At 43.8% G+C, this 26,565-nt stretch overlaps 1 protein-coding gene across 12 annotated transcripts in view; it reads left to right on the plus strand.

Moving 5' to 3' along the window:
- CYLD (CYLD lysine 63 deubiquitinase) overlaps positions 1-26,565 on the plus strand; it is a 434,005-nt gene that overhangs the window by 325,444 nt on the left and 81,996 nt on the right. For all 12 annotated transcript variants that reach the window (XM_085638705.1, XM_085638699.1, XM_085638698.1 and 9 more), the window contains one exon: positions 12,582-12,673. In XM_085638705.1, the coding sequence (XP_085494831.1) occupies positions 12,582-12,673 (92 nt within the window). The remainder of the gene's footprint in view (positions 1-12,581; positions 12,674-26,565) is intronic.

Here is a 26,565-nt window from a genome sequence, read left to right on the forward strand (position 1 = left end):
CAGATCAGATTCGAAAGGAGTAACTACCTTTGATAATAGGCGCTCTACTAGCCGTATCGACTATATATTGATTGATCTTAGGATATGGCATAGACTTGATGACATGAAGGTAACATGGCAGCTTGAAAGTGATCACAATCCCCTATGTATTGATTTCTGGGCCACGATTAGGGAGGGAGACGTGACCCAAGCTGAGGGAACTATATCCTTGGATTTAGTGATCGCAAATGATAAACGCCATGTAAAATGGAACAAAATAGTTGAACATCCTGAAAAGTTGGAAGCCCTTAAAGTTGAAGTAGTCAAGAGCACCGACTTTCTTATGTCAAGAGTCTCTAGTGTAGAATTCCCACGAATTATGAAAGAAGCCCATACTAGTCTATTTGATAACTTATTAAAGGACGTGAAGCCAGGGAGACAGGTTTCAAAAACTAACGACGCTAGATGGTTTAATACTACATGTAGAGTGGCTCGCCAGAAGCTGGGTGAAGCTTTAAGATCAAGAGACCACTTGGGGGTAAGAGGTTTAAGGGACCATTATAGGGATGTGCAAAAAAAAGCAAAAAAAGACTGGGACCAAGCATGGTGGCAGGATCTGAGAAGTGCCTGCGCAGCAAAGGATTCGAGAATTTTCTGGAGTCAACTGGGACAGGGGTGGGCGTCCGGAGCCCCCCCAGAATAATGTTCCTCAGGCACAATGGGTTGAATTTTTTAGACCCCAGTACGCTGGTAGCGCAACTGGGGAGGATCTACCATCACATTTTTTAAAATTTTATTCTGGCACAGTGTTTTTTATCAAGGATGTTGAGGTAGCACTTGATTGTGTGGCAAGGGGAAGAGCTCCAGGTATGGATGGAATTCCGGCCGATGTATTTCTCAGTGATAAGCCAACCTGGTGTCAGTACATAGCCCTTCTTGCTAATGCAGTGGCTAATGGAGCTCCAGTGCCCCCATCTTGGAAAGGTGCTGAGATAATTCCTGTTTTTAAGAAAGGAGACAAATCCCTCCCCAGTAACTACAGGCCCATAAGTCTTATTGATTCAATACAAAAGGTTATGGGTCGTTTAGTGTTAGGAAAAGTACAGACCTGGGTAGAGGATGCTAACATTCTGTCCCCATTTCAAGCGGGATTTCGTTCCTGTACCAGCACCACAGACCAAATTTTTCGGTTTTTAACTATTTACTGGAGGAATGTGGTCCTGAATGGGGGGTCACTCTACGCTGTCTTCGTAGATCTTAAATCAGCGTTTGATCTGGTCCCTCGGAGGAAATTGTGGGGTGTGCTTGGTGACCTGGGGATGGCTCCGGAATTGATAACACTTCTCGCTCGCTTACATGAGGGCAATTTTGCAAAAGTTAGATGGGGGGCGCAGGGGGAGGTTACCGACTCCTTCCCTGTTGGGCGTGGTGTCCGACAGGGGTGTGTGTTGGCTCCTACCCTGTTCTCTTTGTACATCAACGGGGTAGTTGAGTACCTTTCGATGACCCCCACTGATGCTCCCCTACTGGCTGGCAATCATGTCCCTGTCCTCATGTTTGCGGACGATACTTTGCTCATCTCCAGGACACCGAGCAGCCTCCAGAAGGCCATTAATGCATTTGGAGAATTTTGTTCTTTAAGAGGGCTAGAAATAAACACCTCAAAAACCAAGTTCATGGCTTTTAATCAGCATAAATCTTTTAGAGGCAGTATTTTATTAAATAATGTGCCCCTAGAACAGGTGAATGCGTTTACGTACCTTGGTATCTCCCTCCAGAAAAACTTGGGTTGGAATCACCACTTGGATCTTACAGCCCTAAAACTACACCAGCATATAGGGTGTTTGACCAAGAAATAAAAGTCCTCTTTTACAAAACCAGTCACTCCTGCCTTAGAAATTTATAACGCTAAAGCGGTGAGCTCGGCCCTTTATGGAGCTGAGCTCTGGGGATTTAACGATATAAAACAGCTAGTAAGATTAGAAAACAAATTGTTACGTAACCTTGCTAGCGTCCCACAAAGTACTCCTACGATCCCGCTTCACCTAGACCAGGGGTCTCCAACCGGTCGATCGCGAGCTACCGGTAGCTCGCCAACAACCTGCCAGTAGCTCTCGGTCAATTCTCACTTTTTTATCCTATCGTTGTCATTATGTTTATTTTTAGGCCTTTTGGCCTCTTATCTGTTCTTGCCGGTGTTACGTCTGATGTCACACCGCTGCCATTGGCCATAAGTATCTAGGGCGGGGAGAAGCAGGTGATGTCAGATTGCCTATCCTCGAGACTTACAATGCGTATTACAATGTGTACATCGCTGTGGCCTTGGGGCTGGCTGTGTGATTCAATCAAACGGAGACACGCTCAGCCCTGCTGTGGCCTCCTTGATACCACGTGGCCTGTCACAGCATGACCATCACCCAGCAGTGCCCACGCATGGATCAGAGGGGAGGTGCTTTGCCTTTTATTTCTGGCAAGGCGCGCAGAGTGTTTTGGAGTATAGTAGACAATGGCAACTGCAGCTTAAATTTGCTGTTCCTAGTTCCAGCCGCCGCTATGCTCAAGTAGCACCTTTTCACCACGTGGGACAGAGGAAGTCGTACTCTTTGGGGCTGTATGGACTAGGTGTCGGAAGATGCATGTTTTACTTTTTAATCCACCCCAAGCTCTGGCAGACAGTGATTGCCGCCCCGTGAAAACAAGAGGAACACTGACCTGAGCCCATGAGTCATGTGGGAGGTGAAGGGTGCGTAAGCCAGACTGTCGCCCCAAGATCGTATAGATCAGGGGCCCTCTCCTGACAGGCATACATTTTGGAGAGGCTGGGGCACACACCTGTTGTATAATAACGCCGTTACCAGCAGCGCTGAGCTGTTTTTAAAAGAGTGCTGCTGCAGTTTAAATGACTCCTCTGCACTGGCAGGCAGCATGGAGTCTGCACTCTCCGGAGCCCCAGGCCCAATCAAGAGAGATGTCCGTGCATCTTTGCCTAGCGTGACGCCAGCAGCAGAGCACCAGCATTGACTGAGGCCACAGAGGGACGAGTGATGCCTGCAGCCAGCAGTGACATGATACCACCTTCAGACAGAGAGCCGCTGCCCCTGTTGTATGTAAGGCCAGGTTATGGTAAGTTTACAAATAATTACCTGGGTGCACTTTGTTCAGAACCAAATCGGGAAGTCATATGTTTAGTTCACAACAAGTCGTCAGTAGTTTGAAAAACCTTGGCCGTGAGGTGCAGCCTACATGTGTAATCGTTTTTGATTTATGCTTGGCCTGAGGTCGCTGTGTAGTATTTCACAGAGGCATCTGTATTTATAAACTAAACATTGTATACTTAAGAACAGCTCACTCACAGATAAAACAAATGACCTGTCAGTGTGGTAGTGAGTGTTTGTCCAATTTGAACCTTCATTTGAAACGTCTTGGGCTGAAAAAATGGTTACTATTTAATAACAATAAAGTAAAGTATGCATATCAACCTTCATTTATCCTATTTTTTTTATAAATACAGTGTCACCTTCTACTAATGTTCACAAAACCATTAATTTTGCGCAGTGAGTTTGTCTAATACCAAACTACCTTATTTTGAAACTATATAAAAAATATACTTTCCTCTTTAAAGGGAGAGCATATAATTGAAGTTATTTGAACTGTAAATTAGGTAATATTTTTTTAAATATTTCGAGGCCTGCTCTGTTTTAAGGTCAGACACTGTGGTTCGTGACCTTCCATTTCAGGGGTTTCACATCAGTTTCAGAGCTTTTCGTGTCTCAGAAGTGAGTAATTTGTGGTATATAATTGTTTACGGATATTATTGCTTAAATTTCAAACTTAGGCAACCTGAAAACTTGGCAGCTGTAAAGTTGTTCCTGGCCACAAACCGGACCCAGGAACATCATTTTACATTTCTTTTCAATAAAATTAAATGAAATGATGAGTGAAGTATATAATAATTTCCTGGCTTCCGTTTGTGCCTAGGGACAACTTGGAAGAGGTCCCTTATTTTAAAACAAAATCCCTCTTTAATTTAATGAAGTAATGGGAGAAATTTAAAATGAAGTGTAAATTTTATGGCACAATGAACCATAAGGTACAAAACTTCACTTTAAATGTGTGCCATTTGAAAAAAGTACCCAACCCCTGTAGTGGCTATATTTTTCTGCCGTCAATGAACTGGGAAAGCTGAGACACGAACCAAGTTAGGTGTATGACCCCTTCCTTTGACTAGCACAGGTATGAAAATATTGAAAATAATGACACAAAAGTCATACAAAAATAGTATCTTTTAAATTAAAAGATTACCAACTTTTATTTCTCCAACATGGTGAAGCATTTCATCGGAGCATCAAATTAAACCACTGCATTAAAAGGTATTTTTAAAAGTGATAGTTTTTAAAGATGAAACAGTCATGGACTGCCACCGTCCTTTATGACAATGCTATATTAATGTACTAAGAGGCAGGTCATGTGTAACAACTTAATAGTCTGTTAGGGGAGAATTTTGTACAGTGCACACCCTGAGCTCAAGCATTTCAAGTTACCGTTATGTGTAATAAAGAAAAAGAAGGGACGATGTAATAAAATAGTTGTATCGCAGCATTTATATTAAGAGCTGTGGGGCACCGAGGTACTTACATACATGGCCAGCAAGCTGTGCCATGTAGGGTGTGTGGTTGGTATGGTGGTGTCATTGTTTTGTGGTCCTATGTGGAAGTGTTTCCTTGTCATGCGTGATGACCACAGAGGTGCCTTTACTGTGGTATGGGACGGAGCAGTGTAGTAGATGACCAGGTATAGAGACAGATGTTCACTTTATGGTTTTCAGCTCTGCAGGTTCTGTATAATTTCTTATGATTGTAGTGTGCTTAGCTGGTGATTGCAGAGGCCATGATCACACAATTTGTTTAAGAGGGAGACTGGGATTGGTTTTCTGGTTTTATGATGTGCATTGCATATACTAAATGGGTAGCTCCTTCTTATAGAGGCCCTTTAGTCAATGTAGCTGGGAGTGGGGGCACTCTGGGAACAATTCGCAAGTTGCTCAGCATTTAGTAGCTCATGATGATTTTCACTGATCAGAAGTAGCTCTCACTACAGAAAAGGTTGGAGACCCCTGGCATAGATGCAGCACCAGGCCCACCCTGCCCCCAGAGCAGACTCCTCAGTCCTTTTGGGGTCAGGGGTGTGGTTTGGGCAGGCAACATGAAGGTTACCATGGGTAACAATTGTCACAGTCCCTCAACCCTGCAGAATCCGCCTCCAAGCTTGCCCTTAGTTGCACAAGACCTCTGGGTAGGAGGCTGGATCCAACATTTTTCTAAGGGTGACAAAGAATCACTTCAGACTGATGGATCCTTAAGATCGTTCATCAGGACTACAGGCTTCCATTCCTTTCTGACCTGCCGCATCTTTCACCCACATCAGAGCAACTTTCAGAGCAGTATCTGTCCATTTTGTTGCAGGAGATGCAGGCCTCGGAAATATGGACTGGTTGTTACTCCGGCAAGTTTCTCATGCCGAAGAAGAACAGACACCTTTATCGTATTTTAGAATTTCAACTTCTGAAAGCCTTCTTCCAGAACAATAGATTCAAGATGTTTATCCTGGCACAGGGACACTCTGCTCTGGGCAACAAAATTGTAGCCCTGTGCGTGCTGGGCCATTATTTTCATACACCTGTCCTGCAGTACCTGTGGTTCAAGGTAGACCAAGAGCATTTTCAATTATCCAATTCGGGCATCACTAGTGCCCCTTTCGTGGTTGCTGCACACCTTCAGAGTTTGGGGATGCCAGTTTTCCACTATATCAATGACTGACTGCTGAAGTCAGTCATAGACCACTACCAGACGACAATGAACCCCCTGACATCATTCGGGTTCACAGTCATTGTGCTGAAGTCGCATCAGACTCTTTTGTAGAGGCTCCCTTTCATTTGGAGAAATCTTGGATACAGTGCAGTTCGGGTCCTTCTTTCCCCCACGAGTCCAGGACTTTCGGTAGTGGGTCTCCCTGAAAAGGGCTCTGAGGCTTCTTGGCCTCCAGCGTCCTGCTCATCAACTATACCAAGTGACATATGTGGTCTTTGTAGTGGAATCTGAAGTCTCTGTGGGCCCTGAACTAAGGGAACCTGTTGGATTCCATCCAGATATCAGAGGAGACAGCAAACAATTTGCAGAGGTGGCCGCTTGAATACTATTGGACTACTGGCAGACCACTCTATCTCTCTCACTCAGAGCTGACAATGGTGACAGATGCATTGCTTCTGGGTTTGAGAGGTCATCTGGGAGATGTGGAAATCAGAGAACTCTGATCCAACAGGGCTAAGGCTGCTACCATTTTGTTGATTCTAGGAGTGCCTGTTCTCTACATTTGTCAGGCTGCGACATTGCCGATCCATTCCTGCAGGACTTTCTTGTCTATGCACATTCCACAGACCCTCCACCTTGGCAGAGACTGCTTTGGTATCTATTCTAAAGGTGAGGAATCTGTGATTAGAAATATCCATCAGAGGAGCAAATTACTTGCCTATATAAATAATGCTCATTCTGGTGGATACTCTATCAAACAGCAGATTCCTCACTGCCATCTCTCTTTCCGTTCTGTGAAATGGTCCTTTTTCAATTTAAAATGACTCCAAGCTAGAGATCTGCACACTGGCACTCTTTTTGGGCTCCACATTTGAAGGTGCGGTCAGAATCAAGCAAGAATTTGACGTCAGCATGCAAGTGTGGTGCTTTATCCAGGTCTGTTCATCACTTTTGAGTGCAACAACGTCAAAGCATTCGTCCTGGCATGTGGGAGCAGTACTGTCTGAAAGTTTCCTGATCCACGAACGGGGCAATTGGGGCTTGCAAAGATCAGCAACTAATTCATTTGCTGGTTGGACTGTAGTCCTCTAGCAGTAATCCTCTAGCAGAACTGTATGTCGAGGTGAAAACTAGTAAAATGTGCATAGGACCAGTGGACCTAGAGGAATAGACGTAACACGATTCGTCACTACAACTAACAAGGTAGTCAGGCTTTATCTTACTAGCTTGCTGCACCTCTTTCTGCCTGCCAGGGGTCTTTTGTCAGTTTGAGCGTAATCTGGTCTTGACCAAACTAATGCACACGCCCTTGACCTTAAGGGTCTCATTCAGCATGCAGCTTCTTTCCTGGATGCCCTCTTTTCTTGTCGGCTGGTAAATAGGGCACAGTAAGCCAAAGCACATGTTTATGTGGAGGACTCGTGCCACATATGTTCTCATGTTGTTGACATAAATATTTTGTTCCAGTGTGTTTCTACATCCACACACTAAATTGGCTGGATATACACTCCAAAGACGTGATGCCCTAAATGTGGATTTTTTTCTGCGTGAATAGAACTGGAGCTGTGTGCGTTCTAGAGATACATTTTTTATGACGTTTGGTGTGAGCTTTGGTTGAGATCATCCTGCCACTGTTATTTCCTGTGAGGGACAGATCTTCTATTTGTAGTCTGAGCACACTGCAATATAGTTAAGACACCATCAGCAATTTTCTCCAGGTGTGCGCCGGCAAAAACGATATCTAGAATCGATATGTAGACTACGTCACTCAAATTCTACATTTTTAAACTAATACCTCAATAATAGTCTAGATCGCTCCTGCTACTGAGAATGTTCTGCAATACCATAAGTGGATGGTCTAAAGAATATTAATAAAAAGAAATTCTTCCTTGTCTTTGTTTACGCACTGTCACCCTTGCCTACTAGCACATAACCTAGTGGGGGATAATTATCACACGATAATACACTCTTCAGCATACTTTCTCTCCTACTTGTGAATTATTGTCAACTATGACGTATGTGTGAGGATAACATGGGTGCTGCCCTCTATGTGGACAACTTCTGGACGTACTGAGCCATTCACACAGGTCTACTACCAATGCTTTGGTGGTGACAGGTAGTTATATATATGGAATATATAGTAAATTTATAGCATGATTGTTTTGGTGATTCGGTAAAAAAGCACAAATGACCTAAAAGCCTTGCAAAAATAAATAAATAACTAGATGCTTTCTATAGCTACTGTGAATGGGCACTATACTACACAATTCTGTTTCTACAAGGAGTTCCCATTTGTTATGAGAGTAGACTGTTCTTTTACTTTCTTTTACCAGGTGAAGGACAGACCATCTAAACTCTACCATACCATACAATAACATACAATGTAGGGTATATCCTCATTTGAACTCTTTTCAATACACAAATGAGATTGTATTGGAACCTGTGAAACTTCTTTCATCTTCTTTGGCTACCTATGTGTAGTGATCCTAAGAGTTTTGCTTCTTTAAACGAGTCTGTTAGGTTCTTGTGTGAGAAGCAAGTGTTTCCATTGCCCTCTGAGTTAAATTGAATCAAGCCTTCCATCTGAGTTGTATTTCTATAGACTGTTATTTTTTTCCACAAAGTACAGACGTAGATAGCTATGCTTTCCTTAATTTCCCCAATTTCAACAACTTATAACATTATTTTACATTTCCTTTTCTGCTTTTTCTTTTCTGTCTTTCAATATTTTGAATTGATGTTGAAACCAAAATCGTCGTAATAAATTTCCTCAGAAACTCGTTGAAAGAAAGATCGGAAGTGATATTATGCATTTCCTTGCCTCCCTTATTTGGTCAGTGGTTTAAACTGTATGGTTTCCTGGGAATATCACTGTTTGATGGTGTAAAAGAGTTTTATAAGATTCCCGCTCAGTAAAGTCATACTGCTATGAGAAAAGACATGAGAAGCGGGCCTAGCCAACACTGAGTCTATGGTACTAGTAGAGAAACCTGTCTATATATTCCTTATTGCAGTCGATTTGTGACGTCTATGGTGCCCACTCTCGTCAGGGCAAGGGAGTTACACCCTGAAGATAACCCCTCCTCACCCCCTTGCTAGCTTGGCATTAGCAGTCGGGCTTATCCCAGAGGCAACGTGTAAAGCGTTTGCGCAACACACACACACTCAGCAGCAACACACTAGGCACACCACAAAGAAAACTCCACACAAGGTTATATAAAAATAGCCTTTGTATTATCCAAAACACATTTGAATACTAATCACACAATATGCACTGTGCCAACTGGCACTAGGCAATATTTACAGGGGATTATATACACCTGGCAGGGCCAATCTGGCCACTGTGAGAACCTTTTAGAAAGCACTAGTAACACGTAGTAAATAACGCACAATCAGTAACTACTGGTATAATATTGACCTCAGAAAACACAACCATTTACTGCTGGTAAAATACTGTGCACAGCATTATATCACCTTAGCAACATAAACACATGATACATAAACCCCATGAGATCTGTCATAATCAGCAGCACAAACACGGTATGCAATAAATCACATTAGGCATAAGACACATTAAGCGCAAACCTCATAACGATAAACATTCGCCTAAATCACAGTATGCATAAACATCAGAAGCATAACTCACATTAGAGCCTTGCGCCCTATCACCATCATAACGCTAAACCCAGGCCAACTGGCTTTCCACTGGGGCCGCAGGTGCCCTCTGTCCAGAAATGTCAGGGCTTGTAGATAGGGCTTCTCAATTAGCCCTGCCAAAGCAGCAACAACAAAGGGGCGCAATGCGCTGGGTCAGGGAGTGTAACGCACCCCTTTCTTCTCATTATAAACAAAATGCCCCCAAAGAAAAAAATTGCACTGGCACTACTCTGCCTCCTGGGTCCCCTCTGGGACCTTCTAACAAATGTGCCAAACGTTGCAGCTGCCCGTGCTGGTGCGGTGCAGCTGTGGAAAAGGCCTGGCACCACTGTGCCACCTGAGCCCCACTCCGGAACTCTTAAAGACGAAAGTGTCCCCTTGGTGCAGCTGTGAAGGAAAATAATTCTGGCACTCACTGTACCTCAGGGAGCTCTGACAGTGTGCAATGGAGGAGACTGGCACCGACAATGTGCCTCGAACCACACCCAGCCGCTTACGCCGCGCTACCCACTCACCAGGGTTCTCCTGGACTCCTCCCGGCTTCTCCTCTGGTCTTTAGGCAGGCACGGGGGACTCGCCACCGGAGCCCCACCTTCAAGCACACACTAGCTCGCCTGACTTCCTGCCGCTTGGACTCAAGGAGGTGGGGTAGGCTCCCGCCCTCCTGCCTGCGCTTCCTCTCTGCCATGACTCCGCCCACAGTCAGGCGGACGCGCCTGACTTTCGGTTTCGCCGGACTCTGCGGCTTGTCCTCTTGGTCCGCAATGCGGGTGGGCTCCCGCTTTGAAGGTATCACTGCAGGGTGGGCACCCGTGTAAAATTAAATAAATTAATAAATAAAAGCGGGTGAGCTCCTGCTAAAAACACCAATGCGGTATGAGCACCCGCTCTTTTAAAAATGCATGAGAGCAGGGTGGGCTTCCGCTCTGATCAGCAAAACGCGGGGTGGACTCCCGCCAAAGAGAAAAATAAACTCCAATGCGGGGTGGGCTCTCACCTCTCCAGAAACGCATAAAAGCGGGGTGGGCACCCGCTTCTAAGGCAGCATACATGCGGGATAGGCTCACGCTCTCCTTCAGCAATGCGGGCGAATCCCCACATCAGGATTCCCTCTGTGGATGATGCAGCTCAGCGCTGCAAAGCACCAGGATTCCCTCCTGGAATTATGATGTAGCGCTCACGAGGCGCTATGCCCAAAAAAACGTCCAGGGCAAAGGCTAGGCCCAGGCAGGCCAGCCCACAGGGCCCTCCATCAGGAAGGCAGTCCCTCATGGCGGTTTCTCCTGGGGCCCAGCAGCAGCAGGTCACCTGCAAGCACAAAAGCACACTATTTTCATGGGGTCACAGCCCCTATATTTATATTACATTTCTCCGCGCTAGCACAGGGCTTGGGGGAACCAGTCCCAATTGGTTGTGGGGGATTTTGGAGCACTCTGTTTACAGGGCTCCTCTTCCCCTTTGTCAGGTGGGGGCTCGGTGATGAGACACACCACAGGGGCGGAGCCAGCATTGTACAGGCTAGGCACAGACCTATTCAGGGACCAGGGACTCCTCCTCCCACTACTCCAAATGCAGATGTCCCATTCAGCCTAGCGCTGACTCACCCTGCCCCTCCTGGAGCCACACACACCTCACCAGCCCCTGTCACTCAAAAGCCAGACATGCAATTCACATCAGGCAGGCAGGGCACATAACACAAAGAAATGCCAACTTCTAAAAGTGGGCTTTCTAAAATAGTTATAATAAATCTGCGTACACCATTGCGTAGCATTTATTATCACTATTCCAAATATACCAAATGTGACCACGCTGCGCCTCTCATATCCGGAATTACCACTGAAACACTTATCAGGGAATCCTCAATGCATTTCCGATGGGAGGGCAGCCTCACAGTAGTGAGACACCAAAATGGCTGTTTGTCACTACCAGGGCATGTCACACACTTAAGGTACATGTCCTACCTTTTACCTACAATGCACCCTACCCATTGGGCTAGTTAGTTGGAGCCTACCTTAGGGGTGACTGACATGTAGTAAAAGGGGGGGGGGGGGGGGGGGTCACAGACCTGGCACACACTTTAGGCGCCATGTAACAGCGGCAGCAACACTGCGCGCGCAGGCCCTGCAATGGCAGAGGCCTGGAATATGTTTGAAAGGCTACTTTGGTGGGGGGTGCAATCAGCGCTGCAAGCCCACCAGTAGCATTTAATTCACCAGGCCTGGGTATATGAGATACCACTTTACAAGGGACTGACATATAAATTAAATATACCAAACAGGTGTAGACCAATCCTTACCATATTTACACAGAGAGCACACACTCTTTACACTGGACAGCAGCGCTAAAGTTCCCAGAGTCCCAAAACCACCAACACCATGTCAGAAAAAAGGCTAGGAGAAAGGCAAAAAGTTTAGGAATGAAAAAAGGGCCAAGTCCAACATATGGTCACATGCAAATTGACTATAAACCTGCTCAACCGTTATAACGTCTTACAGTTGAGTTGTCATAATGCCTACTTTCAGTGCGAGCAGCTAAGATGAAAGGTAAGTCAACTTGGAATTCCATGACCTTATAAAGGAACTCGGCCTTGTTCCACCATAAAGCCACAGAACTGCTTGGTAACTTGCAATAGCTCTAAAATGTTGACAGGAGAAGCTTTATATAAATAATCATACTATTGGGTAGAGCAATGCAGGGCTGTCTTAATCCTGCACAGTAACGTTGCAGTCTCATTGCTCATTGCTCTTCTTGAAAGCTGCCCGTGGTCTCCATATATCACCAGTCATCATAGAGCACCTTGCAAAATTGTGGTTCAGGGTTACATGTCAGAATAACCATGTTTTACAAACCGGATTTAGCACATGATTTGTACTCAAAATATGGACTGGTGTTAGGGAGTTGGGAAAGGGAATGAGTGATACAAATTCAGAACCTGTTTTTTGAACAGGTTGCAAAGATTAATCATCCGTTCGTAATGTCTCTTTGCCACTATTGTTTTTACTGTGTATAAAATTTTATATCAATGTGTTGTAGAAAAATGTTTTGCACGCAGTGAGGAAAACTTCAACCTCTGTGAATAATGTTGCATGCAGTGATTTAAAATATAAAATTCTCAGAGAAATATGTCTTGCTCTTTAGATATGGATATGTCTGTGCTACAAAAATCATGAAGCTAAGAAAAATCCTAGAGAAAGTGGAGGCTGCATCAGGATTCACATCTGAAGAAAAAGGTGACTATATGAACATATTGTAATCAAGTAAACCAAATAAAGTGGCAGTGTATTTCTAGATATTAGAGTACTCTCATTTCCTTTTTCAACGGAATGTGGATTGTTGAATCCACTTGTAGCAAATATTGATACACAGAAGTAAGCCTCGTTTTATGTTATTTGTTTATAAAAGTTCCTGGAAAACAACAATAGATAAGGGTGACTCAAGGCATAGTATCCATTACAGGGAACCTAAAAAGCAAGGAAATTCCATTCCAAAAGACTTTATTTCGGTCATCGTGGACCATAAAAGTGCATACAAATAAAATGTACACAACTAAAAACATGGAAATTCACCTTTAAGACATCAGTGTAACCTTAACCCCCAGCACCGCCATAATATTTGAACAGGGGAGTGCATATGTAAACATGTGATGGATCCAAATACATAGGCAATCATTATGCCCACATGTAAAATGTGTAACTTTTAAGACCGGGTGCAGACGTTTGTTGATGTACTATGTGCCACGCTCTGCCATTTAGTTGCCCTTGCATGGCACTGTATCATTTTATGCTTTGCTTTGTACAATGATGTTTAATATATTTTCCGTTTAAAAGTGTGATTTCAGTTGCCACAATTAGCAGTATCAGTGAGATCGCTCTTGATGTAATTTATGTCATAGTATGTTTTGGAGTCATGTGTTATATTATACATAGTACATGGTTGGGTTATAGTTAAAGTAAAAGTTATGTTTTACATGTGACTTTCAAGGCTTTCAAAGCTTTGTGTATTAAGTACTGTTGTCCCTTCCAACATCGTTTTTTCAACAATTCTTATTTATTTTCGGTACAAAAAACGAATTATTGAATAAGAGTCTAAATCGCAGGTTAAATATAATTTGTAGACACTCATAAGCCAAATATCAAACCCCAACCCACTAGTCCATTCTTTCTCCCAAGCCCAACCCTTTTGTTGTGGAAACAGGCCTCTAGGGAAAGCTCAAGGTCATGATTACCCAATCAAGCCAGTATTAGTAGGGGGGAGGGTGGGGGGGCGCTAGAATCTATAGAACTTCCTGTGGCCAATCAAACCAGAATGGGTTCACACATTTCCAAAATAGTGGGTGAGTACTCTGTGCCCATTAAAGGTTAATAATGTTTAACAGATGTTTGGAAATGGTACAATCAGCCTGTACATGTTTCTCCATATTACACAGGTTTTAGTGTTATTGACATAGAGCAAATACAGGTACAACAAGAGAGAGAGAAGATTGTCTTTATTCTTGTATAGTTGGTAGTCAATTTTGTATGATATACAGCCAACCCGTGTTTCGCCCTGTTAGGTTAATACATTTTGTAGAGTGTGCATATGCCCAAAAAGTCGTCTTGGCGCTGTATCTAGAAACAGAGTCCCAAAGCAACTGAAGAAGAAGGACCTAGTTAATGAACAGCAGGAAACAGCCATGTCTTTTGGTGGTTTCTAAAGCTAAGCAGGTTGATCTGTGGTGGCTGCCAAGAACATAGTTCTGACACAATTGTAATAATTAATGATTATAGTCATTTTGTGAAATAGTTACTATAGATTATTTCTGTAAATGTGGGCACACTACCTGTTAATTAATTTGTGAGGCACAGCACACATTTAAGAAAGATAAACTCATGTCAATGTGAGCATCTTTGTGAAGATTAAAATAAAATGTATCTAATGGTGAGTTGTTTAGGTAATGGTGTACAAATTACCTCTGACTTTGTCCCAATCATATATACTATTTATTGTTATTTATATCACTTGCTACATTCTTTGAAAAGTTCACAAATTATTACTGAGCATGCCAAAACGGGTGCTCCATGGAAAACACAATGTTAATAATACAGGCTAATTCTAATTCAACTTTGTTTTACATAATCTACTGAATTACAACCTAGAGGCTGGCATGAAGCAATATTTTACATACACTTCAAAGAAAGCAGAATCTGTCCATTATACAACTCCTTAGTGGTTGTATTCCTACCCGCATACTCTCTCCATCAAAAGATTAAACTACCATTTTGAAACTTTTGTTAAAAATTCTTCTCAACAAAGCCTGTTTGTGACCTGCCTCCAGAATCATCCTATTTTCTGGTATGACCACACAATGTTCTGATCCAACCAAGCAACACACGTCTAGTGTCAGTCAATGGATTTTATGCAGATTTACCTGCACCCGGTCACTGCAATGTGAGTGATTAAACAGAATATGTTTGAAATTATCATTGCCGGAAATAATTTGTGATGTATGCCACTATCCTCTCCCCCCCCCCCCCCCCCCCCCCCCTTCTGTTCCCTGGCTAGATGTATTCCTCAGGTGCTCTGGTTTGCATCATTGTATCATGATTGCTTGACGAAGGAATGTAGTTGCTTTCTGACACTACTCCAGTAGTGTTTGCAGCATTTCGTGTGAAACTGGTTCTCAGGTACCAGACTACCAGCAGAATGTGTCATCCAAGGATCCCAACGTTTTCTCTCACTGTAGCCAAGTGCAAGAGTCACACAAGCCACTTATGTGTATGAGGCCTGCCCCTTTCCACAAGGGTATATTTGTCCCACAAGTGATCCCAGCAGAGAGTGATAACTCCCACAGGAGGCCATCAGAATGTATGCCACTGATGTCCCAATGCTCTGTAGTCTCCTCTTGCCCCAGTGGTGAACTACTCCCACAGAACTGGGAGGAAGGACACCACCCTGTACTTCTGGTGTAAAGGTATTTCATAGATGTTGGCCAAACACAATTCTTGATTAGTGTCTTCTCCTAGGATGTGTCCTTAGCAAACCATTTAGTTGGGCAATGAATCTGGACAGCCAAGTAATAATCTCCAGGTTTGGAACAATGGGCGAATGAGAAAATAACAGTTTGAGATGTGTGCTGTAGATACACATGCTTTGCATACTCCTGCCAAATAGTGTTGGGTCCGGATGTTTGCAAGTTGTTTTTCTTTGAAGAAGTTTTTCCCAGTCACAAGGTAAGGGGACTCCTCCTTTTAGTGATAGTGCGAATGGGCATCGACTTCATTGTTAGATTGTTTTCTTTCCGCCATCAGGTTCGCACGTGCTTTGCTGCGCTCCGGTTAGAAGCCGCCCTTCCGGTTCCCCTCGGTGCACAATCCACAGTACCCTTGATGGTATTGTTATTGTACTCGTTTTCCTATCCTCTGCGTATATATTCGTTGGGAAAACACAATCTGCAGTCGAAAACATTGTGGGCGGCCTTCGGGCTTAGCCGCGTCGGTCCAGCCTTCTGCTGATGGAACTGACTCCATTTTAATTTTGTCCTCGATGCCACTCCAAGTAGCCTTGCATCGTCCTACATAAAGTCTTCAACTTGTGCCTCTCACTGGAGCTCAAGGAATAGGATTGTGAGGCTTGTCGGTCGTTCAGAACGAAAAAGACTCTTTGGGATCGTCGGGCTTGATGACGTGAAATGCAGCGTCAAAGCACCCAACATACTCTGGATATCTTTGGGGAGGAATCCGAACATGAAGAAGCGACAGCAGCGGAAGAAGAAGGGGCCTTCTCTGTCCCAGAATCGGATTCCGAGCTGGAAATCAAACTGGAGTCCGAGGACGTTCCACCGGGACAGGGTACCATGAGTACTAAAGCCCCCTTACCCCATAAGCTCTCTGCCACCAAACATAAGGCTTCAGCACCACCCCTGCCTTCGGGCTTAGGTCAACACCAAGACAATGTTTCTGACGCCTGCCCTCTGGCCCGGCACAGAAATAAGCAGTCAATCCTTCAGGCTTGGGATCGAGTCGAGACAGATCGTCTTCGGATCCGAAACATTCCACTCCAAAAGACAAGTCTGTTTCTGAACCGAAATCTTCCGCTTTGAAACACAAGTCTGTTTAGGAAATGAAACTTTCCGCTTCGAAGCACAAAAAGGACAAACCCGGTTCGGCATCAAAACTTTTGACGCTGAAATCGAAAGAAGATCTTCTAAAGTTCCCGGAGTCAATCTTAGAATTTATGAAAGAAAGATTAGATCCTAAACAGAGGAAGATATAAATTAATCCAGATACTGGACGCATTTTTAGGTAAATGTAAATGTCCAGTATTTGTAAAGCGCGAACAATTACCCGAAGGTGTCAAGGCGCTGGGGGCCCTCGGGAAGATTAAGCAAGCTATTGCCCAGAGTCACATGGTGCTGTGCTAATCTGCCTCCGGTCCCGGAGATCGAACCGTGAGCCCCCGGGTTCCGGAGTCAGACGCCCTGGCCGCTGCGCCACACCTCTTCCACGAAACACCTTCCAACAGGAAAGTAATTTCAGAGGACACTGGTTATAAGATTCCTCTCAAGAAGGACATGGCTACAAGTCCCATTCAGCCTACTTTGCCGACCTCTCCACCGCCACCATCTTCGCCATTACCACAACTGTCAGGCTCAGATCTACTACACATAACACCTCAGGGTCTTCTCATACACAGCCTGATTTGGTCATTTACCAACAGATCCATGGGATGACTGTAATATTGATTCACCCATGGATAATGAACCAGATTTATAACCTGCAAAGCCATCACCCCCAGATGATGATGTAGCTTATTAAGAGCACATTTCAAAGGCAGCAGCTTATCATGGAGTTACACTACATAAAGAGTCTTTAGATGAAGACTTTTTATTCAAGAGACTAGGCTCTTCACACAAGTCTAGTCAGAATCTACACATGTTAAAAGGAATGATTAGACATGCAGATGAGATATTTAAGGAGTGTATACAAAAGTGGGACAATGCCACACAAGGGTTGAGAGGTAATGTTTATATATCAGATCAATAATACGTAAAGACCCTCCAGGGAAGGATACATTCTCCCAAACAATTTTTAGTTAAACAAAAAGGTATCCAACCCTAACAGAAGTAGATAGGGGAAATAGAAGCACAATTCTCTCTCAAAAGGGGAACTCAGTAAATTGCTACTACCACTATTGGGAGTAGTATGTCTTTTTTATAATAACCCTCACATACTCTATTAGTGTCATGCTTCATCATCGGGTTCACCCTGGCTCCTAAAGGCCAGGGTGGGCTCAACCGTGTTTCAGGGAGCACTTAAGAGAAAAGGCCTGGGTGGTTAAAGATTAAAAAACCAGCAACAACTCCCAGTATCTCTTTAATATGGAGTAGTGGTAGTTATTAAAAACAGAAAAAGGGTGTCCCAAGGATATGATGATCCTAAGACCTTAGAATACTTGCCAACATGTTTCAGCCAATACACGGCCCTAGGGGTCCATGGCTATCTTCAGGGCAGAATAGCAATGTTAATTCCCTCCCTAGGCAAAACAAACAATAATCCAAAAATACATGTTATATGTGTTAGGATAAAAATGCCTATGGATATACTTCTCCTCAGTGTAAGGTTGACAAAAAATGCAAATCCCCACCATCTGACCCTATTTTTATTAAAGGACAGCTACCCTTAGACTCACTAGTAGTCTCTAATGATTGTAAAAGAGCATACTCCCAGGCCTCTGCAGATGCACCTCCCCCTGACAAAGAGTCTAAATGGATCAACACATCTGGTAAAATGGTAGCTGATCAAGCCGCTAACCAGTAGTGCATTGCCAACATGCAGGGCCTACTAGCTAGGTATGACAGGGCACACTGGGACGAGATGGAAGGCCTCCTTTAACACCTCCCAGGAAAGTACAAAAATAAAGCACAAGAGTTAGTTCGAGAAGGCAAGTTCACTTCTAATTCCTCCATTAGTTGTGCTTTAGATGCAGCGAGGCGAGTTACCACCAGCATTCTCCTACGTCGACATGCTTTGCTTAGAATTTCAGGTTTTAAACCAGAGGTCCAGCAGTCTATGTTAAATACCCCTTTTGACAAGCAACATCTCTTCGGACCTCAAGTAGATGAGGCCTTAGAAAAGATAAAGAAGGACACAGAGGTGGTGAAGTTCATGGGAGCGCTTCAGTACCCATCAAACAGAGACTCCTTTTGCCACTCATTTTATAGGGGAGGGTCCAAAAGTACATCCTTAGACCATAATGCTTCCTCCTATTAGTCAAACACACAACCCTCTCCCTCAGGAGACTTCTGTAGGGGCGGGTTCTGAGGAAACATTGTAAGGGTAGGGGTAAGAGTAAGCCAACGCGTAACTCCCCTTCTCCCAGTAAGTATTGACATGCCTACATTTTCCACGATCATTTAACACCTGTCCGGGGAAGACTTCAACGATTTCTCCCCATTTGGCAGTCCATAACATCAGACAAATGGGGACTAGACATTATCAGACATGGTTATTGCCTGGAGCTCACCAGCAATCCTCCCAATTTTCCACCTCATACTCACAAGCTCCCATCCGAGCACCTACAGCTCCTCAAACAAGAGGTACAAGCTCTTTTAACAAGGGAGGGAGCCATAGAACCAGTTCCATTACAGCACCAAGGTTCAGGGGTTTACTCTGTACTTTCTAATCCCCAAAAAGGATGGCTCCTTACTGCCAACTTTGGACCGTAGGATCTTAAACCTGTACATACTGTCAGAACGTTTCCATATGGTTACGCTTTAACAAGTGTTTCCACTTCTGAAACAAGGCGATTTTATGTCCACACTAAACTTAAAAGATGCGTACTTTGACATTCCGGTTCACCCAGCACATCGCAAATATCTCAGATTTGTGATAGCAGGAAAACACTATCAGTTCAACGTACTCCCATTTGGAGTAACTACTGCTCCCAGAGTGTTCACGAAATATCTAGCAGTAGTGGCAGCACATCTCAGAAGACAACAGATTCATGTCTTCACATACTTAGATGATTGACTCGTCAAAGCCAGCACACACCAATAGTGTTTACAACACACTCTAGACTACATTAGACCTACTCCACCAATTGGGTTTTACGGTCAATACGGAAAAGTCTCATCTTCAGCCTTCACAGATGCAGTCCTATCTGGAAGCAACTCTAAACGCTCACACAGCTCCAGCCTCTCCCAATGCAGCCAGAATTCAAAATATTCCAACTCTGTTACTACAGTTTCAGACCAACCAATACTTAGCAGTCAGGACTTTCATGCAACTGTTAGGAATGATGGCATAATGCATTGCAGTAGTGCCTCATGCAAGGTTACATGTGTCCCCAGCAAGAATGCTTAGCATATCAGTGGAATCAGTCTCAGGGTCAATTAACATATCTAGTGTTGGTAGACAGCTGCACCCATCACTCCCAGCAGTAGTGGAACACACAAAACTTATCAAAAGGGTGGCCCTTCCTCAACCCTGTTCCACAGATCGTGCCAACAGCAGAAGCATCTCTCAAAGGTTGGGGTGCCCATCTCCACAATTTGACAATTCGGGGACTATGGTACAACAAGCAGAAAAATCTTCACATCAACTATCTAGAGCTTCTTGCTGTTTATCTAGCATTGAAAGCTTTTCAGTCTCACCTCATAGGGTAAATTGTCTTAGTCACCACGGACAATATGACAGCTATGTACAAAAACGGTAGACATACACTCTCTGCTACTGTCACGCCTCTCTCACATTTGGTGTTGGGCAGTCCATCACAGAATTCATCTTCTGGCAGAGCACCTCCCAGGAGTAAACCATCAAATTGCCGACCTCCTCAGCAGGATGCGGCAACAAATACATGAGTGTGAACTTCATCCCTCAAGTTCTCCTTCCATACGTTCAACAATGGGGATTTCCACAAATAGATGTGTTCGCCACAGTGGACAACTCACAATGCCCAAACGTCGCCTCTAGGTTCCCACACCCTCTATCCAAAGGCAATGCCCTATTGACGAATTGGTCAGGGATATTTGCCTACGCTTTTCCCCCTCTCCCTGTCCTTCCATTTCTGGTTCGGAAGCTCAGGCAAGCATCCCTCACACTGATTTTAGTGACTCCCACATGGGCCCATCAACCGTGGTTCACCACACTCTTGTAACTACCAGTGGTTCCACATCAAGAGCTGCATCTCAGTTCCACTCTTCGCTCAGAACCATGAAGAAATCAGACACCCAAACCCCAAGGAGCTCAATCTAGCGATTTGGCTCCTGAAGTCATAGAGTTTGTATAATTAAATTTGCCACCAGACTGTATGACAGTTCTTAAAGAAGCAAGAAAGCCTACCACCAGAGCATGTTATGCAGCAAAATGGAAAAGATTTGTTGTATATTGTAACAGCAATAATATTGATCCGCTAGATGCTTCTATCTAAAATATTCTTTGTTACCTTTTGCATCTACAGCGTGCTAGTCTAGCCTACATATCCATTCAATTGCACCTTGTTGTGGCAGTTGCCGCATATTTGCAAAACAGACAACATTTATCTTTGTTCAAGGTTCCAGTCATTAAAGCCTTTACGGAGGGCCTTAAAAGAATAATGCCACCCAGAGTACCTCCTGCACCAGTTTGGAATCTGAACATTGGGCTTACTAGACTCATGGGTCCACCTTTTGAGCCATTACACAATTGTGCATTACAGTTTCTTTAATGTAAGGTTGCCTTCCTCATTGCTATCACTTTATTAAGGAGAGTTCGTGAGCTACAAGCAATAACCTTAGACGAATCCTTCTTTCAGCTTCATAAAGATAGAGTAGTTCTTCGGACCAACCCAAAATCCTTTCAAAAGTGGTTTCTTCTTTTCATAATAACCAGTCAGTTGAGTTACCTGTGTTCTTCCCTCAACCTGATTCGGTAGCAGAAAGAGCTCTTCACATACTTGATGTCAGAAGAGCGTCGTTGTGCTATATTGAAAGCACAAAAGATTTTCGTAAAACAAAACAACTTTTTGTTGCATTTGCTACACCTCACTAAGGCAATACTATTTCTAAATCTGGCATTTCAAGATGGATTGTTAAATGCATTAAAACTTGCTATGCTAAAGCTAAAAGAACTTGACACCCCCCTAGAGCACAATCCACTAGTAAACTAGGAGCATCTATGGCCTTTTTAGGTAACATTCCTATAGCTGACATTTGTAAGGCAGTAACATGGTCCACACCACACACATTTACCAAGCACTATTGTGTGGATGTGTTAGCACATCAACAAGCTAATGTAGGGCATGCAGTGCTAAAGACACTTTTTCAAACAACTGCAACACCTACTGGTTAGCCACCGCTTTGGGCGAATACTGCTATATAGTCTATGCAGAGCATGTGTATCTACAGCACACATGCCTCAAACAGATTATGTTACTTACCCACTAAGCATCTGTTCTTGGAATTCTCCTGTGTTTTTTTAGTCTTCCTTTTTATTCTATTTTTATCATCGACTAACCCGCCATTTGGTGTCCTATCCAACCTCCTCTGACGCCATGCACCCTCCCCGGAAGGTCCGATGCGTGGTTTACATCTTCAGGTTCGTTTCTTTCCACCATTGGATCTGGAAGCATCGCTGATGGCTCTCCAATCTTCAAAAAAAAAGAAGTTTGAAATAAAGTTAATTGAGAATACATCGAAGAAGTTAACAGAGAAGCTACCAGGGAAAACCATGTTAACCACATATCAAGGTCATATCTGAGAATGTCGGACAGGGGGGGGCATTTTCCGCGTGATGGAAGGCACACCTTTCCAATTCTGCCCTAAGTGCCACCACATATTCGCACAGAAGAACAGCCAACTGCTGTGTAAACTTTGCATCCTGATCAACCACAAGAGGGACGAGTGCCAGGCCTGTACAGATTTCAAGCCAAAGACGCTGAGGGCAAGAGACCGACCGAGGCAGACACACAATTCCATGCCTGGGCTGAAAAAGACTCAATTGCTTAAAGACCTGGTTTTGTCAAGTGACAATGAAGGAAACCTTGCCAGAGAGACAGAAGGAGAAGGCTTGAATGCAGAGATGTGAATCATCAATGTCTAGAGGTAACATCGGAAGTCGAAAGAACAGAATACTCTGGTAACCCCGAAAAAACCCTCAAGGGGAGAGTCTAAAAGTACAGACTCTAGAACACCAAAAGCTACTTCAGCGCTGAGAAAATCGCTGACCAAAGTCCAGGAGACACAAAAAGAACCCCTCTGGTCCCACACCAGGGACATCGCAGGTAGACAACAACCCAAAAAGACAACAAAGTCGAAAAACGATCGAAGTCAAGACGTTTTTACGTAGACAAAAATCACGCAACAACAAAAAAGGCATTGAGCTAAACTTCGTCGAAGGATACTTCGATGTTGAAAAGTAAATCTTCATCGATGCTCGACCTTGAGGAACAACCCGCCAAAATCAAGAGCAAGAAGAGACATCTTGAAGCAGAAAGGGCTGCACTTCTGCAAAAGAAAAAAGATTTCGATGCATTCCTTCAGGAATTTATAATCCCACAAAAGCCCTTGATGCCCATAGAACAGGCAGAGAAGAAAGTCAAAGATTTAGACCCCCCTCCCCACCCCTGAGACACCAGAGCCACAGGAGGAGGAAGAACTTCAATTCTTCCTCGAGGTAGAGGGGTCCGATACAGTGGACATGGGTCTCTGAGAAATCGGAGTATGTGGAAACCCAGTGGCAAGACATCGAGTCAGATTCCCCAGAAGATGGAATTGACACATATCTGCCGCGGCCCTCACCTCTGGATGACATTATAATGTATGGTCAGCTATTTAAAAGGGTGTCAGATAAATATGGAGTTCAATTAGAGGAGGAGAAATCACAATCTTGCTTCCTCCTTGAAATACTTCAGCCTTCTCAAAACAAGAAGCAGTTCTTGCCACTGTTGCCCAGCATTCTGGATCAAAGGAGAGAGGCCTTCAGGGAACCTGCAGTCTGCAAAGCTATCCCACCAAGGGTAGAGAAAAAATACAAGCATTCTTGGAAGGATCCTCTGTAAAAAAGAGGAACAGTCCCAGATGACTCAGTTATTGCAGCTTCAGCCAGGAAGGGGGCAAAAATCCCAACAATATTGGGACCACGACCAGATAAAGGTTAGCAAGAAAATGTATTCGGTGGGCAGAAAACTTGAGAGAGGGGCGGCTACCCAGTGTAGAATAGCCAACTTTAACACTCACCTCAATAGATATTCATACCAACACTGGCATGAGATGGCAGAGCTAATGAAGCACCTGCCTGAATAGTACCGCAAAAGAGGGGGAAAAACATTGCAAATGCATGCCTCAGATCAGCACTAGATTCAGCTGACACTGCAAGCCGAGAAATGATGGCTGGAACAACACTTAAGACGGCCTGCATTCTTAAGAATATCTAGGTTCAAGCCAGAACATCAGGCAAACATCCTTAATGCACCATTCAGTGGGGAGTACCTGTTCGGTAGCGCAGTTGATTAAACCCTTCAGCAGTTGAAGAAAGACAACTAAACTTTGAATTCAATGGGAGCTTTGCAATCAAAGGAAGCCTATGGAGAGAAACACAGTACCTGTTCAAAGGCCAGCAGGAAGAGGACATCTCTCTGGACCAACTTCTCATCAAAGTTTGCAGAGCACAAGCCAAGGTCAGACACCTTCACAGCATTGGCAGTACCAGACACAAGGACGCCAGCCTTTTTGGGGACGTGCATGAAGAAGAGCTCAGCCACACAGAGGAGGAGCAGCCTCCTCTTGGAAGTGGCTTATCAAGTCATCAAACCCTCTGACACACAACATCAGTGCGAGGCAGAATAAAGAACTGCCTTCAGGAGTGGAGGACACTGACATCAGACAATTGGATACTAAACATCATACATTTTGGAAAGTGTATAAAACTGAAAAAACACAGCCGGTAAAAGGACCAGTGGAAATGGTCCATTCAAAAGAAGTAGAAGTCTAGTCAAAGAAGTAGAGCAATTGCTGGGAAAGAGGACACTAGAAAGGGTGCCCAAGAAAGAGATCAGTCAAGGAAATTACTCAAAATATTTCCCAATTCCAAAACAGGACTGAACTCTATGTCCAATACTTGACCTCCGTTTCATAAACAAGTTCAAAAAGACTCAAAAATTCAAGATGACAACACTGCAAGAAGTCATCTCACAGTTACAAAAGGTAGATAACATGGCAACTATAGACCTAACATATGCTCACTTGCACATTCCAGTGAATCACAGACACAAGAAATACTGGCGCTTTGTAGTCCAAAACACACCCTTTCAATTCAAGGTACTAGCCTTCGGGATAAAGTCTGCACCAAGGGTGTTTACAAAGTGCTTAATAGCAGTGGCAGCAAACTTAAGAAGACAAGTGATACACATATATCCTTACTTAGACGATCGGTTAATAAGAGAAAACTCTTTCAGCAAATTTCAAAAGGACACACAGAGTGTGTTAGCAATGGTACACAGAATTGGCTTTTCAATAAACTTGGAAAAATCCTCAACGTTACCAGAACATGGAAAACCTTTGCAGGAGCAAGAATAAACACAACCGAGGGAAAGGCTTGCTCTTGCAAGAAGAGAATAGCCTCCATAATTCAGCTAACTTGCCTCTACCGCAAGGGACAGTCTCTGACAGCAAGGACTATGGAGAAAACACTGGGGAAGATGGCCTCATGCATTTCGCTCATTTCACATGCGAAGCTACATATGAAACTGATCCAAAAATGGGTACAAAGCCAATGGTCTTAAACCACTGGGAGTTGGGAAGATCTAATGGTTGTCACGCAGAGAGTCCAGGAGGAAATGGCGTGGTGATACAGATCACATTTAACTGCGAAAGCCATTTTTTACAACCAACTCCTACAGTAACCATTACCACAGTCACCTCACATATGGGTTGGGGGGTGCATATGGGCACTCAAGGTCAGAGGTTTTTAGAAGGAGAAGGAAGCAGTACAGCATATCAGTATTCTTCATTAAAGGTACAATTAGCAGCAGTAGTAGCCTACACAAGAGATAATATAGGAACAAATTTCTTAAGAACACCTGTAATAAAAAGGTTCCTAGAGGGAGCAAAAAGGATAGCACCACCTAAACGCTTGCCAGCACATACATAGAATTAAACTTGGTATCACAGCTATTGAGAAAAACTTTTGAGCTGTTACACAAGGCCTAGCTAAAGATGCTCACCCTGAAAACAGCATTCCTGGTTACAATGACATTTCTTCGCAGGATGAGTGAACTGCAGGCACTTACACTCAAAGAGCCATACTTGCAAATCCACAAGGACAGAATTGCCATGAGGACAGAACCTCAATTTCTACCCTAAGTCATTTCACATTTCCACATAAATCAGTCAATTCAAATGGCAAGTTTTTTTCCCCGGAACCTAAGATCGAGCGAAAAGGGCTTTTACATACACTGGACGCAAGAAGAGCGATCATGTACTATATGGAAAAACAAAAGCAAGTAATAAGACAAATCAGTTATTTACAAACAACCACATAGGGAAAAGGGTACAATCTCTAAATTGATCTAAAAACAATACAACTGTGTCACTCAAATGCAGGGGTATAGTTAAATTCCAAACCTAAGCCACACTCTACAAGCAGGAAAGGAGCAACAATAGCCTTTCTAGCAAATATACCTTTGCAAGCCATTTGCACAGCAGCAACTTAGTCATCAGTGCACACCTTTATGAAACATTATTGTACAGCTATTCAAATGAAGAAGGAAGCTCAAGTGGGGCAAAAAGTATTAAAACACCTGTTTACATATTCAAACTCCTCCACATCCCACCCTTCACAAGTTAAACAAACCACTACAAAATCAGTGCACAGCATGTGAATCCAGAAAAGATTTATGCTGCAAAACAAAATAGCTTCTTACCTGTCTGCACACTTTGGTGCTTGAAGAATTTTCTGGATAAACAGGCGACCCGCCTACCTCCCCTTGAAGATGGGAGGAACTTCCCCGAGGCGTATGACATCAGAGGAGGCTGAATAGGACACCACATGGTGGGTTCCTCGATGCTGAAAACCGAAAATGAAAGAAAGAAAGAAAAGGAGGACTGCAAAAAACAGTAGACTTCCATACATAACCCCTAGATGGTAGAATAATGCACGTTATGTGAATC

Source organism: Triturus cristatus, chromosome 12 (assembly GCF_964204655.1).
Source record: "Triturus cristatus chromosome 12, aTriCri1.1, whole genome shotgun sequence".
In the NCBI taxonomy this organism is placed as follows: domain Eukaryota; kingdom Metazoa; phylum Chordata; class Amphibia; order Caudata; family Salamandridae; genus Triturus; species Triturus cristatus.